The 15,212-nt window shown below is 36.4% G+C and overlaps 1 protein-coding gene across 1 annotated transcript in view; it reads right to left on the bottom strand.

The window, feature by feature from the left end:
• LRRC7 (leucine rich repeat containing 7) overlaps positions 1–15,212 on the bottom strand; it is a 602,937-nt gene that overhangs the window by 124,141 nt on the left and 463,584 nt on the right. The window contains exons 12-13 of the mRNA XM_086390542.1: positions 1,898–2,027; positions 812–927 (exon numbers count right to left, since the gene is read on the bottom strand). Of these exons, the coding sequence (XP_086246668.1) occupies positions 812–927; positions 1,898–2,027 (246 nt within the window). The remainder of the gene's footprint in view (positions 1–811; positions 928–1,897; positions 2,028–15,212) is intronic.

The following is a 15,212-nucleotide window of genomic DNA, read 5'->3' as shown; positions in this document are numbered from 1 at the left end:
AACTCCCACACTTACTGAAACTTTAGAATCTAAACATTCTCCATGATTCTATAAAAGCTAATCTTTGATAGTTTTGTTGCAGTCTCAGCTTCTCATATTATCATTTGTCTGACTGAAACTTAATGAAAACACAGAGTTCAAGTAGTCTGTTCTATTCCATCACCACTTTATCTTTTTAGTAGTTATTTTTAGTCAATATTGATTTTTGTAGTTTCCTATTTGAGAACATTTGTGGTAGAGATAAAGATGAATTGCATTTTCACCTTTTCTTTCTGCCTGTTCATCAATTTAACACTTTAGTCACAAGAAGAGAACCTATTCTTTCTTTTCCATTCTGAACATGGCTAAATAACCATTTGGTTGTCCTTACTATAATGCACAAAACATGACTTTTTAGTATTAGGTTCTTGGCATTATTCTTACCAGTGTTTTGGTGGTGTGGACAGTATACAAATAGCTCAGTTAATTTACTGGAGACATAAATGTATATATGAAAACACATATGTGCGTACATACATACCTATGCACATATTTTTATTATCAAATTTTATAGATTTTTATTATAATTATTTTCTGTGTCTTCATAATATTATGCTTTCTGCATATGGGAGGGTTTTGGCATATAATTTTTGAAATATCAGTTTAAAAATAATTTAGCTTCTGCTATTTTCTAATTGAATATTTTCATATTTATATAAATATTTGCACCCCATATATTTCATAAGACATAGGAAAATTTTCCGAAATTATTAATAAAAAGGAATAATTTGATTTTAGAAAACAATGAGATTGTGAAATGTTTCAAAAATACCTGTTGTCACTCAGATTTAAGACTCTTAGTTTCTGCATCTGTCCAATCTCTTCAGGAAGAAATTCCAGCTTATTGGAGCGTAGAGACATGACTGTTACATTCTTACAGCTTCCAATCTATAGGTAACAAAAAAAGTAAAGGATCACAGTGTAAACTATTCTATATTAATATTTATAATTTATAAAGTGATCTGATTGATTTATAGATTTCCTTATCACTTCTAAGACTCAATATGTGCATTGTTTAATTTTTTATTGTATCTTTAAAATATGTTTAAAATATATTATATAATATATTCCTTTAGATATTAAGGCAATGTATATCTCATATTCTTATACATGTTACAAAGGAATAATTTTCCTTTAAATTTTATGATTAGAATATTTGTCAGCTTCATTGTTTTCATAAATCCCTTTTTTGTCTATCCAAATAAGCACTAATAATATTGTTTATAAAAGATCATGTATACTCAAACATGAAGTCTTATTGACATTTCCTTTGCAAAATTAGTTTAACTTCACATTACAATGGTACTTTTGTTTTTATTTATAACTTTTGTTTCTAAGACAATGATATATGGATTACTGCTCCTGATTATGAAAGCATTTAATAGAAAATGTTAAATTTAAAATATACTTCACAGTTTTTTCTTGACATGAATAAATCAAAGTCCCGTTTGGAGATGAATGCTAATGAACCCCTTTGGTGTATTGTGAAGTTAAAATAATATTATGCAGCATGATACTTTAAAAAACTTATTTACACTAAAACTTTCACTTAGAAATGGAAACATAATTACCTCCAAATTTATTTAAAAACTGTTCATAAAAGCAAAATATATAAATTGTTTACATGAATTTATTTTATTACAATTTTTGGCAAGCAATGTTTAAGTCAAATGCATTTCCTTGGTCAAATATAAGAACTTATCCCTTGTTATTTTAAAAAGAATGATTAACAAATATATAACTCCTATATACATTCACAGCTCAACTCATGAAGCTATGCTGCTAATGCACCTGTTAAAATTTATATCCAAAACAGAGTCATTAAAAATTAATTAATAGAAACAAATTTATTCCTCACTTCTCTGGGCAATTCTGGAAGGAAGTTCTCATCAACTGCTAATGTTCGAAGACTGTGAAGGTAGCCAATAGTAGAAGGTAGAGACTCCAGTTCATTACAGCTACAGTCAAATTCTTCTAATAAAGATAAACTGAAAATTTAAATACATTAGTTAGACATTCTAAAAGGTCAGATGGCAAAAAAATTTTGAAAAGCCCACATATTAAAATTCACCAACAAAAGTTATTTATGTAGTGACTGCTTAATATTATGTAAGTTAATTTATCAGTTCCACCAAATGGTTCAATATCTCTTAATAAGTGGTTCAATTTGGTAAAATAAATCTAGTTCATTTTTCTCCTTTCTTAATTCACTTGTTGTTTAATTGAGCCTGAGAATGACAAAAAGTTTTGTCTGCTTTTATACAACTTACATGTCTCTTATAGTCAGATGCTCATAATGTATATCCTTAGAATGAATGCATGTAAGTACATGGGCAGGTAAAAGGTATAGATGGCAGGTACAAGAAAGAGAAGATAAGGGGGCAAAATCTTAACAACAAAACCACTGATTAGATGCAAAGTATTTTACTAAGCATTTTAGAGATAGAAGTAACTATTTTCCTTAAAGAAACTCTATCAGATATCTATTGTTTTAAACCTCTCTTACATGTAAGGAAATAGAGGCATAAAGAGGCTAAGCAACTAGCCCGAGGCCGCACAAAAGTAGGAAAGCTAGTACCTAAATGCAGACAGCGTGACTCCACTGTATCTTCTTGCCTCTCCGCCTGTGCCTTTCAGTAGCAGATGCTACAGACAGGGCATATGTCAGCCTGCAGATGTGTATCAGTTACTTTACAAAGTATTTTAAAAAGTGGTAAACTCTATATAATGACCCAGACTTTTGGTGTCTTTTGAAAAATAAGGATGATCTGCCAGTACTGGACCTTTATTCTCCCATGACAAGTAAAGAAAGCAGTGTAATGGCAGCTGCCTTCAAATAAGCACAGTTCTCCAATTTGCCAAGATCCCCACCACTCCAAACTTAGCCTACTTTACCCCCAATCTACTCAAAGGAATCCCATGAATACACATTCAAGCTATCACAAAGGAACAAGACATTTCATTGCTTGGTTTGAGACAGTTGGGAAAGAAAGGGGGCCTGGCACAGAGTAAGCACTAGCTATATTTAAGTTCCCTTTGATGGTAATATTATTACACTGTTCCTACCATTCATATCATTGCTTTGCTGTAACAGGAAGGAACCCTCAAGGGTAATGATCTCACCACTGTAAAGGGAAGAATGAATTAGAAGTAGTTGGAATAAGGTTGTTGAATCCTCTTCCTTTTTCTTTATCTTGGAACTAGCTGGCTTGAAGGTAATTTATTCCCATCATTTAGTTAACAAGTGGACACAGAAATTAAGCATTTGAGTTTTAAGTTAGAATGGATTTGTGTCCCAGCTCTGTTGCTTATTAGATGTATGATCTTGGATATCAAAAAATAAAACAAGGATCAGAGCTCAAAAATCAAAGCTGATTTTATTTATTGCCAGGCAAGGGAACATTCCCTGCTTACACGCAGAAGAAATTCACTTAGTAGCACACTGGGAGGTGAGGTAGGGGGGAGGTCAGTGCCAAAAGGGGGTGGCAACAGGGTGTCATGATAATCATGCTCATTAAAAATGAAAAATTTGCATTATGGAGAGGGTAGAATAAGTGCACAAGTCTGTGTACAATTGGGTAAATCAAGTCCTATTATTCATGGGAAGGGAAGAATCTAATTCAGTCAAGTCTAGCCTGACCCTGATCAGGGTAATTCATGATTCATAGTTCTTAACAGCTTCAACTGGTTAGAACCCAGAAGTGGGGAAGCACAGCATTCAGCTGTGAATAATAGCTTTGGTGTGCATGCTCAGTCCTGTCCAATGCATGCTCAGTCATGTCCAACTCTGTGTGACCCCATAGACTGTAGCCACCAGGCTCCTCTATCCATGGGGTTCTCCAGGCAAGAATACTGGAATGGATTGCCATTTCCTCCTTCAAGGGATCTTCCCAACCTGATACAGGGATCAAACACAGTCCTCCTGTGTCTCCTGCATTGGCAGTTGGTTTATTTACCACTGAGCCAACTGGTAAATGAATAATAACTCTAGAGTTCAGTTCAGTTCAGTTGCTCAGTCTTGTCTGACTGTTTGAGACCCCATGACGGTAGCAGGCCAGGCTTCCCTGGCTGTCACCAAATCTTGGAGCTTGCTCAAACTCATGTCAATCGAGTCGGTGATGCCATCCAACCATCTCATCCTCTTTTGTCCCCTTCTCCTCCTTCCTTCAATCTTTTGAGTCTTTTCTAATGAGTCAGCTCTTTGCATCAGGTGGCCAAAGTATAGGAGCTTCAGCTTCAGCATCAGTCCTACCAATGAATAGGACTGATTTCCTTTAGGATGGACTCGTTTATCTCCTTGCAATCCAAGGGACTCTCAAGAGTCTTCTCCAACACCACAGTGCAAAAGCATCAATTCTTCAGCACTCAACTTTCTTCATAATCCAAATCTCACATCCATACATGACTACTGGAAAAGCCATAGCTTTGACTAGACAGACCTTTGGCGGCAAGGTAATGTCTCTGCTTTCTAATATGCTGTCTAGGTTGGTCATAACTTTTCTTCCAAGGAGCATGTGTCTTTTAATTTTATGGCTGCAGGCACCATCTGTAGTGATTTTGGAGCCCCCAAAATAAAGTCTATCAATGTTTCCATTGTTTCCCCACCTATTTGCCATGAAGTGATGGGATGAGCAGATGCCATGATCTTAGTTTTCTGAATGTTGAGCTTTAAGCCAACTTTTCCACTCTCCTCTTTCACTTTCATCAAGAGGATCTTTAGTTCTTCTTTGCTTTCTGCCATAAGGGTGGTGTCATCTGCATATCTGAGGTTAGTGATATCTCTCCCAGCATTTGGTAATTCAGCTTGTGCTTCATCCAGCCTGGAATTTCACATGATGTATTCTGCATACTAGTTAAATAAGCAAGGTGACAATATAGAGCCTTTCTACTGCTACTGCTGCTAAGTCACTTCAGTCGTGTCCAAATCTGTGCGATCCCATAGATGGCAGCCCACCAGGCTCCCCCGTCCCTGAGATTCTCCAGGCAAGAACATTGGAATGGGTTGCCATTTCCTTCTCCAATGCATGAAAGTAAAAAGTGAAAGTGAAGTCGCTCAGTCATGTCCGACTCTTAGCGACCCCATGGACTTCAGCCTACCAGGCTCCTCCACCCATGGGATTTTTCCAGGCAAGAGTACTGGAGTGGGGTGCCATTGTCTTCTCCGATAGAGCCTTGGGGTACTCTTTTTCCAATTTGGAATCACATGTTGTTCCATGTCCAGTTCTGACTGTTGCTTCTCGATATGCATATAGATTTCTCAGGAGGCAGATAAGGTGGTGGTTCATGTACTGTTGAAGCCGGCTTGGAGAATTTGAGTATTACTTTAAATTTTGTAGCATTACTTAAATTGAAGAAAGTAGGGAAAACCACTAGACCATTCACGTATGACCTAAATCAAATCCCTTATGATTATACAGTGAAAGTGACAAATAGATTCAAGGGATTAGATTTGATAAACAGAGTGCCTGAAGAACAATGGACGGAGGTGTGTGACATTGTACAGGAGGCAGTGATCAAGATCATCCTCAAGAAAAAAAAAATGCATAAAGGAAAAATGGTTGTCTGAGGAGGCCTTACAAATAGCTGAGAAAAGAAGAGAAGTGAAAGGCAAAGGAGAAAAGGAAAGATATACCCATCTGAGTACAGAGTTCCAGAGAGTAGCAAGGAGAGATAAGAAAGCCTTCCTCAGTGATCAATGCAAAGAAATAGAGGAAAACAATAGACTGGGAAAGATTAGAGATCTCTTGGATAAAATCAGAAATACCAAGGGTACATTTCATGCAAATATGGGCACAATGAAGGACAACAATGGTATGGACCTAACAGAAGTAGAAGATATTAAGAAGAGGTGTCAAGAATACACAGAAGAACTATACAGAAAGGATCTTCATGACCCAGATAACCATTATGGTGTGATCACTCACCTAGAGCCAAGAATCTTGGAATGTGAAGTCAAGTGGGCCTTAGGAAGTGTCACTATGAACAAAGCTAGTGGAGGTGATGGAATTCCAGTTGAGCTATTTCAAATCCTAAAAGATGATGCTGTGAAAGTGCTGCACTCAACATGCCAGCAAATTTGGAAAACTCAGCAGTGGCCACAGGACTAGAAAAGTTGTTTTCATTCCAATCCCAAAGAAAGGCAATGCCAAAGAATGTTCAAGCTACTGCACAATTGCACTCATCTCACACACCAGCAACGTAATGTTCAGGATTTGTTAAATGCTCAGGATTTGTTAAATAGCATTAGTCTTCCATTAACATGGCTCAAATTCCAATTACCTTGGGATATCAGTTGTGAAAGTGTTAGTCACTCAGTTGTGTGTGACTCTTTGCAACTCCATGGAGTTTAGCTCATGGACTGTAGCCCATGAACTATAGCCTTCCAGGCATGGAATTTTCCAGGCAAGAATACTAGAGTGGGTAGCCATTCCCTTATCCAGAGATCTTTCGGAACCAGGGATTAAACTTGGTTCTTCTGCATTGCAGGCAGATTCTTTACTGTCTGAGACACTAGGGAAGGTCTATATTAACTGTGAATAACTACATGAAGTAAAAGCTTTGCTGCTAACTCTTCAGCCCACAGATCACAATGTAAATAACAGACGCACATCATGATCAGTGATGAGTCTCATTACTCTTTTCAGTCTGTCATTGATCAGCCTCTGTGCATCTGCTCTTCAGTTCACATATGGACAGTAAATCCTGTAGTTGTGTTGCCTTCTTGTCAATCAGCTGTGAAGAGATACTACTGGCACCAAAATTCAACATTTAAAGCACTACTCCTGTTGGGTAATGCTCTTGGTCATCCTAAGTTTCTTGGGGATTTAAATGAAAATATGAAAATTTGCTTTCTATCACCAAGAACAACTTCATTAATTCAACTGGTAGACCAAGTAGCTATTTCAATTTTGAAAGCCTATTATTTTACACACATTTTGGAATAAGTTTGATGCTACAACTAGAGATCGGACAGTTTCTTTGGCTGAATTTTAGAAGAAATATGACATAAAGCATTCAATTGAAAATATGCATGCATCATGGGAGGAAGTAATAGCAAGTAATATGGATGCAGTATAGCAGAAACTTTCAGCACAATGTGCAAATAACACTTCGGATTTGAACTGAACATATGTGGGATTATAGAAGAAACAGCTGACTATGGGAATGCTTGCCACTATTCAAGAGCATTTAGATCTGCTGCCAGAGGAGCTTAGTGAAGAAAAACTTGTTGACATCAAGGAGGAAAGTCATTGTAATGAAGAGGATGATGTCCCAGAGGAAGTGACTCTGGCAATAAACTTTACATTAAAGAAACTCTTAGAGATATTTCATGGTGTTGAAAGCATGAAGGATAGAAGTTTGGAAGCTGCTCCAAGCTTAAAAGAGGATGACATTTCACTGATGCATAGAAAGGATGTCCACTCTGAATTATGACTCACATGATGAAAACAAGGCAAGTACTGTTCAAAGTAATTTTGATAGTTTTTTTTTTTTTTCACAAAAAACCCACTTTAATTCTTAATGCTCCTAATGTTTACAATGATGATACATTAAATACATGTTGGTTTTATTATTTTTCCATTTTTCCAATATATTGATAACCAACAGTAACAGTATTTGATGTTTTGAAAGGGTTTAAAGATCCTTCATGAAAACTATCATAATTTTCCTCATTGATTAAAAAGATTATTTTGTACAGTTTCAGTGTGCATGGTTGTTTTCATAGTCCCCACGACAACGTAAAGTGAGCACTTCCTGAAATAAAAAGATAACATTTTTACTGGATCATGGGCTATGTTGAATTAATAATTTATACCCTGAAATTATTTTACACCTTTGTGTTACAAAGAAAACTTAGGTGCAAAACACACATCCTTCAATTATCTCTGAAATTCAAAGGATTCAAACTCAAAATATGACATTCCAACTGACTTTACTGATGGCTGTCCTGATATAAATCACCTAAAGTATTTTATTACAGGATCCTGAGTACAGTTGTACCATATTACTCACATGATCACTGGTGTCCAAAGGATAGACAAAAATAAGTGAAATAAGTCTGACAGAGAAAGACAAAGATTGTATGATTGCACTTGTATGTGAAATTTAAAAATAAGCATAAAAGTGAAAAAATAACCAAGCTCATAGACACAGTGAGCAAATTGGTGTTTACCAGAGGTGGGGTTAGGCAAGTATGAAAAATGGGTGAAAGTGATCAAAAGGAACCAACTTTGAGTTATAAAATAAATAAGTCAGGACGAGCTAATATAGCACTGTACTGTTGTTTAGTTGCTAAATCATGTCTCTTTTGTGCCCCCATGGACTGTAACCTGCTAGGCTCCTCTGTCCATGGGATTCTCCAGGCAAGAATACTGGAGTGGGTTCCCATCTTCTCCTCTGAGGGATCTTCCGGACCCAGGGATTGAACCTGCGTCTCCTATAGCTCCTGCATTGCAGGCAGATTCTTTACTGTTGAGCCACCAGGGATTTGTAACTATATATGGTGACAGATGTTAACTAGACTTATTGTAGTAACCATTTTGCAGTATATACAAATTTCACATCATCCTGTAGCACACCAAAACTGCATTGTTTGTGCATAAAAAGACAAAAACCTATCTTTTTAAAGAAGTTTTTTCTATTGTCTATAATAGTGCACATTGAAAGTAAAATCAAGCTACAAAGAAGTGTAGAATACTTTAAAAAAGTGCTTTCCAGGGAATTCCCTGGTGGTCCAGTGCTTAGGACTCCATGTTTTCACTTCAAGGGTATGGGTTCAACCCCTGATTGGGGAACCAAGATCCCACAAACAGCATGACCGAAAAACCCAAACAAACAAAATACAAAGCAGTACTTCCCAATCTTTTGCGTGCATATGGATCCCCAGGTGAACTTGTTAAAATGCAGATTCAGATGTAATGATTTGGAATGGGGCCTAGATTCTGTGTTTGTAACAAGCTCCTGGATAATATAGAAGTTGCTGGTCCTGGGACCACACATTTTTAAAGTCCTTTGCTAATATTTCAAGGATAACATGAAACACACACACACAAAATATGTCAATGACAGCTAAAATTCATGTATACATATTACAGTAGTTGTGTTGGTAAAATTTTGCCTTCGACCACATGTCAGTCCTAGTGACACTATTGGAGGCAGTAATGCTTGATGTTAAACACAATACTGACTTAGTGTTCTAAAACTGTTCTCTAAATCTAACACTACATTGTTCTCTAGTTCAGTTTCCATGAATTAGTGTTGGATGAGAAGATATTGCCCTTCTCAGGGTATCATTTGAGGTTATTATTAACCCTCAGTTACTGAGCTAATGAGGAAGCGGAATTATGACTGTATTACATAGCTAATGTATAATTTCACTTTAACTTCATGTATGACCATTAGAAACCATCAGATGCCATTAAATCTTCTATTATGTAGGTGGTAATAAACATAAAAGTAAATGACTTTGGGCTTCACTTTCTTAGTTCACTTTTAAAACAATAGAAGTAACTTTGGGGATGTGAAAAATGTTGAGACAGGCTTGCATAGTCGTTTAATAGTTGAGTGCACTTCATCTACTTATTAATCCCTGTGTTCTCATCTATAAAATTGGTTTATAATGCCTGCTGTATGGAGTATCAGGGACGATTCAAGGTATGCTACCTTGCTAGCACGGGGATGCCAAGGTGGTGCTAGTGGTAAAGAACTTGCCTGCCAATGCAGGAGACATAAGAGACTTGGTTCAATCCCTGGGTTGGAAAGATACCCTGGAGGAGGGCACGACAACCCACTCTAGTATGAATCCCATAGACAGAGGAGCCTGGCAGGCTACAGTCCATAGAGTTGCAAATAGTCAGACATGACTGAAGTGACTCAGCATGCATGCACCTTGCTACCATACTGATTTTGGACTTCTCAGCTTTCAGAATTTAGAGTAATAAATGTCTGCTGTTTTAGCCACTCATGTATGGTTATTTTGTTATGGCAGTCTGAGCAGAATAATGCATTATTCCATTATTATATTATTATTATATATAATATATATATAATGACAATGCATTATTATATTTTGTACATAAGTATTAACATTTTCTTTTTAAGAACTGGATGTTTCACTAATGTTATATTACGAATCCTCACACAGATAAACATAAGCAAGGATCAGTAAAGAAATGTCTTTTTGCTTATTATTGTTGATGACTATTATGATTTGTTGAAGGCTATCTAACATTAAGTCTGACAATAACCTCTAAGATGTATTATTACTTCGCTTTTACAGATGAGAAAACTGCAGCCCTGAGATGTGATTTGACATGCCCAAGTTCAATTAGTTAATGAATGGAGAAGCCAGTCTAGTTCCAAGGTTTGCAAATATTTCCCCATGAAGGGATTAAACATATTCAAGACATGTTATCAACCATTAAGGAGTGCATATTCTAGTTGGGAAGGCATATTATATTGGAAAATTATATTTGATATTATAATATCAAATTATAAATTTGATATTATAATTGAAAAGTTAAATGATGATACAAAAGATAAATAAGAGACCAACATAAGAAATGGGAAAATATTACATTAGTGTTCTCTAACTTTTGTAAAGAGTTCCCTAAACTTATTTGTCCATGAAGCTTATTTTTATGTCATACCTATTAAAATCTCAAGTAATGACTATTTGGAGGAATTAAGTTTAGAAAATACTGGTTCATTTAGTAGGTATACTGAGCTTTGAATTTAGAGGAAGCTGCAGTGGTCTGGGTGGGCAGAAGGAGAAGAATGAAGTAGCAAAACAAGTAAACATATTTTTTGAATCCAAATACCCCCAATTTGATTTGTCAGTAACTCTTTACCTTATTAGATTTTATTTTTAAGAAGCATTTATTTAACATGTGAGTACTTCCCATTTAATTCTCACAACATTCTCATGAGGTAGGCATTATTATGATTTCCATTTTACTGAGGAGGAATCTAAGGCTATAAACCCAATAATACATTGAAAAGCCAGATTTTGGACCCAAAAGGTCTGGCTCCAGAGCCAAAGCAGCCAACCATTATGCAAGCTTGTTTAAGGGAGCTTTGTTTTAAACCAGCATCACAATGGATAGCTGTTTAAGAAGCTGAATCTACATATTGGTTCTTAAACTTTAGCATGCATCAGAAACCCTGGAACATCTTGTTAACACACAGATTGCTGGTCTGATGATCAGAGTTTCTGATTCAATAGATCTGAGATTGAGAATTTGCACTCCTAACAAGTTCCCTGGGTTTCCCTGGTGGCTCAGCTTGTAAAGAATCTGCCTGCAATGCAGTAGACCTGGGTTTGATCCCTGGGGTGGGAAGATCCCCTGGAGAAGGGAAAGGCTACCCACTCCAGTATTCTGGGCTGGAGAATTGCATGGACTACAGTCCATGGTGTCACAAAGAGTTGGACACGACTGAGCGTGTCCAACCCATTATACAAGTTAGAGAACACGAATGTGATATTTTTCCATTTCTTATGTTAGTTTCTTATTTATCTTTTGTATCATCATTTAACTTTTCAATTATAATATCAAATTTATAATTTGACATTAAATTAACTTGATGTTATATTACAATTATAAAATTATAATTAATTTGATATTATATATAATTATATTTATTATATTTATTATATATAATTATATATAATATATATAAATAATATAATATATATTATATCATATATAATATAATATCAAATTAATTTGATATTATATTATAATTTGATACAATATAAAATACTATAAAATTATATAATTTTATACATTTATAAAATTTGATATTATATAATTTAATATAATATATTATAATTTGATACAATATAAATATTATAAAATTATATAATTTTATATACTTATAGTTATAATTAATTTGACATTATAAATATATTATATTATATATATCAAATTAATGTTATATTATACTTTGATATCAAATTAATTTGATATTATAATATCAAAACCTATCTGAATGCAGAGTTCCAAAGAATAGCAAGAAGAGATAAGAAAGCCTTCCTCAGTGATCAGTGCAAAGAAATAGAGGAAAACAACAGAGTGGGAAAGACTAGAGATCTCTTCAAGAAAATTAGAGATACCAAGGGAACATTTCATGCGAAGATGGGCTCAATAAAGGACAGAAATGGTATGGACCTAACAGAAGCATACATTTGAATCAGTTCTAATGAGGTGGATGAAACTGGAGCCTATTATACAGAGTGAAGTAAGCCAGAAGGAAAAACATAAATACAGTATACTAACGCATATATAAGGAATTTAGAAAGATGGTAACAATAACCCAGTGTACGAGACAGCAAAAGAGACACTGATGTATAGAACAGTCTTATGGACTCTGTGGGAGAGGGAGAGGGTGGGAAGATTTGGGAGAACGACATTGAAACATGTAAAATATCATGTAAGAAACGAGTTGCCAGTCCAGGCTCGATACACTTTTTTTTAAAGTTAAAAAAATTAGACAAAAAAAAAAAAAAAAGAAGAGGTGGCAAGAATACACAGAAGAACTGTACAAAAAAGATCTTCATGACCCAGATAATCACGATAGTGTGATCACTCACCTAGAGCCAGACATCCTGGAATTCGAAGTCAAGTGGGCCTTTGAAAGCATCACTATGAACAAAGCTAGTGGAGGTGATGGAATTCCAGTTGAGCTATTTCAAATCCTGAAAGATGATGCTGTGAAAGTGCTGCACGCAATATGCCAGCAAATTTGGAAAACTTGGCAGTGGCCACAGGACTGGAAAGGGCAGTTTTCATTCCAATCCCAAAGAAAGGCAATGCCAAAGAATGCTCAGTTGCACTCATCTCACATGCTAGTAAAGTAATGCTCAAAATTCTCCAAGCCAGGCTTCAGCAATACGTGAACCGTGAACTTCCTGATGTTCAAGCTGGTTTTAGAAAAGGCAGAGGAACCAGAGATCAAATTGCCAACATCTGCTGGATCATGGAAAAAGCAAGAGAGTTCCAGAAAGGCATCTACTTCTGCTTTATTGACTACGCCAAAGCCTTTGACTGTGTGGATCACAATAAACTGTGGAAAATTCTGAAAGAGATGGGAATACCAGACCACCTGATCTGCCTCTTGAGAAATTTGTATGCAGGTCAGGAAGCAACAGTTAGAACTGGACATGGAAAAACAGACTGGTTCCAAATAGGAAAAGGAGTACGTCAAGGCTGTATATTGTCACCCTGCTTATTTAACTTCTATGCAGAGTACATCATGAGAAACGCCGGACTGGAAGAAGCCCAAGCTGGAATCAAGATTGCCAGAAAATATCAATAACCTCAGATATGCAGATGACATCACCCTTATGGCAAAAAGTGAAGAGGAACTAAAAAGCCTTTTGATGAAAGTGAAAGTGGAGAGTGAAAAAGTCGGCTTAAAGCTCAACACTCAGGGAACGAAGATCATGGCATCTGGTCCCATCACTTTATGGGAAAGAGATGGGGAAACAGTGGAAACAGTGTCAGACTTTATTTTTCTGGGCTCCAAAATCACTGCAGATGGTGACTGCAGCCATGAAATTCAAAGACGCTTACTCCTTGGAAGGAAAGTTATGACCAACCTAGATAGCATATTCAAAAGCAGAGACATTACTTTGCCAACAAAGAGGTCCATCTAGTCAAGGCTATGGTTTTTCCAGTGGTCATGTATGGATATGAGAGTTGGACTGTGAAGAAAGCTGAGTGCCGAAGAATTGATGCTTTTGAACTGTGGTGTTGGAGAAGACTCCTGAGAGTCCCTTGGACTGCAAGGAGATCCAACCAGTCCATTCTGAAGGAGATCAGCCCTGGGATTTCTTTGGAAGGAATGATGTTAAAGCTGAAACTCCAGTACTTTGGCCACCTCATGCGAAGAGTTGACTAATTGGAAAAGATTCTGATGCTGGGAGGGATTGGGGGCAGGAGGAGAAGGGGACGACAGAGGATGAGATGGCTGGATGGCATCACTGACTCCATGGACATGAGTCTCAGTGAACTCCGGGAGTTGGTGATGGACAGGGAGGTCTGGTGTGCTGCGATTTACGGGGTCGCAAAGAATCGAACACAACTGAACTGAACAAGTTCCCCGTTGGAGTTGATGATGTTGGTCAGGGGACCACATATTGAGAATCAGCAGTCTACACCAGACTATGGAAAGAATTGAATACTAATGTGAAGGAATTTGGGTTTTATCAAATGAAGTGTGTGTGTGTGTGTGTGTGTGTATGCTCTCTAAGTTTAACTCTCTAAGTTTTTAACTGGAATAACTTTACATCTTAAGAAGTACACTGGGGATTCAATGAAGGGAAATCTCCTGTTTACTCTATTGCCCAGCCCCCAAGTTCTCCTCCCAAAGTCACATACATTTCTAGTTCTTTGTGTATCTTTCTATGATTAGAGAATACAGGTAAGCACAGTTTTTAGCATCCAGGTACATAGAATGCTTATTTTTTTTGTCATTATAGCAGTCTAGTAAGTGGACTACTGGAATTTACCATCTAGGGTATTAATGTTATATAAACTAAACATCTAGATCAAAGAATTAGAATTTTAGACATAGGTGGAAACTACAAATGAAGATACTAAGCCACTGAAATTTAAACACTTGTCCAAGTTCACACAGTTAAGTGGCATAGCGAGGGATCACACCCATGCTGCTGGACTCTAAACCCAGTGCTCCTTGCATTATTCCTCAGCAGTCAGAGGCCCATAGGAAAGAAGTGATTTATCCAGCTTTGCATAGTTATCAAATTTTCTGATTCCAGTCTTTCTCTTTGACCATATGCTATGATGGAATGACTTTTTAAAATATCCATTCAAATTTTTGAGCTTTCATTTTTTTTCTCCAAAACTACGAAGCTAACAGAGAGAAGGCTTAGTGTAGTTTCTCTTCCTGTGGAAGATCCTTTGCCCTTAGAGCACTGGAGCTCTTAAATGACCAAATATTGCAAAATATGTGACTCAACTATCTCATATATTAAGAAGCATCATAGGTCAATTAACAGTTTAGCTTTGAGATCTGATAACTTCTCTCAGCCTTTGTTTCTGCATCTGTTAATCGGGAGAAAATGATACACGTTGAATAGTGTTGATGGGGTCTTTAAATAAGAATACATGTAAAGCACCAAACATGGTAGCTGGCACAATGTGAACACA

This window comes from Bos grunniens, chromosome 3 (assembly GCF_055505025.1).
Source record: "Bos grunniens cultivar Pamir isolate PY7600 chromosome 3, Bosgru_T2T1.0, whole genome shotgun sequence".
Classification (NCBI taxonomy): domain Eukaryota; kingdom Metazoa; phylum Chordata; class Mammalia; order Artiodactyla; family Bovidae; genus Bos; species Bos grunniens.
The sequence above is the reverse complement of the archived record's forward strand: the minus strand, read 5'-3'. Positions and strand labels throughout refer to the sequence as shown.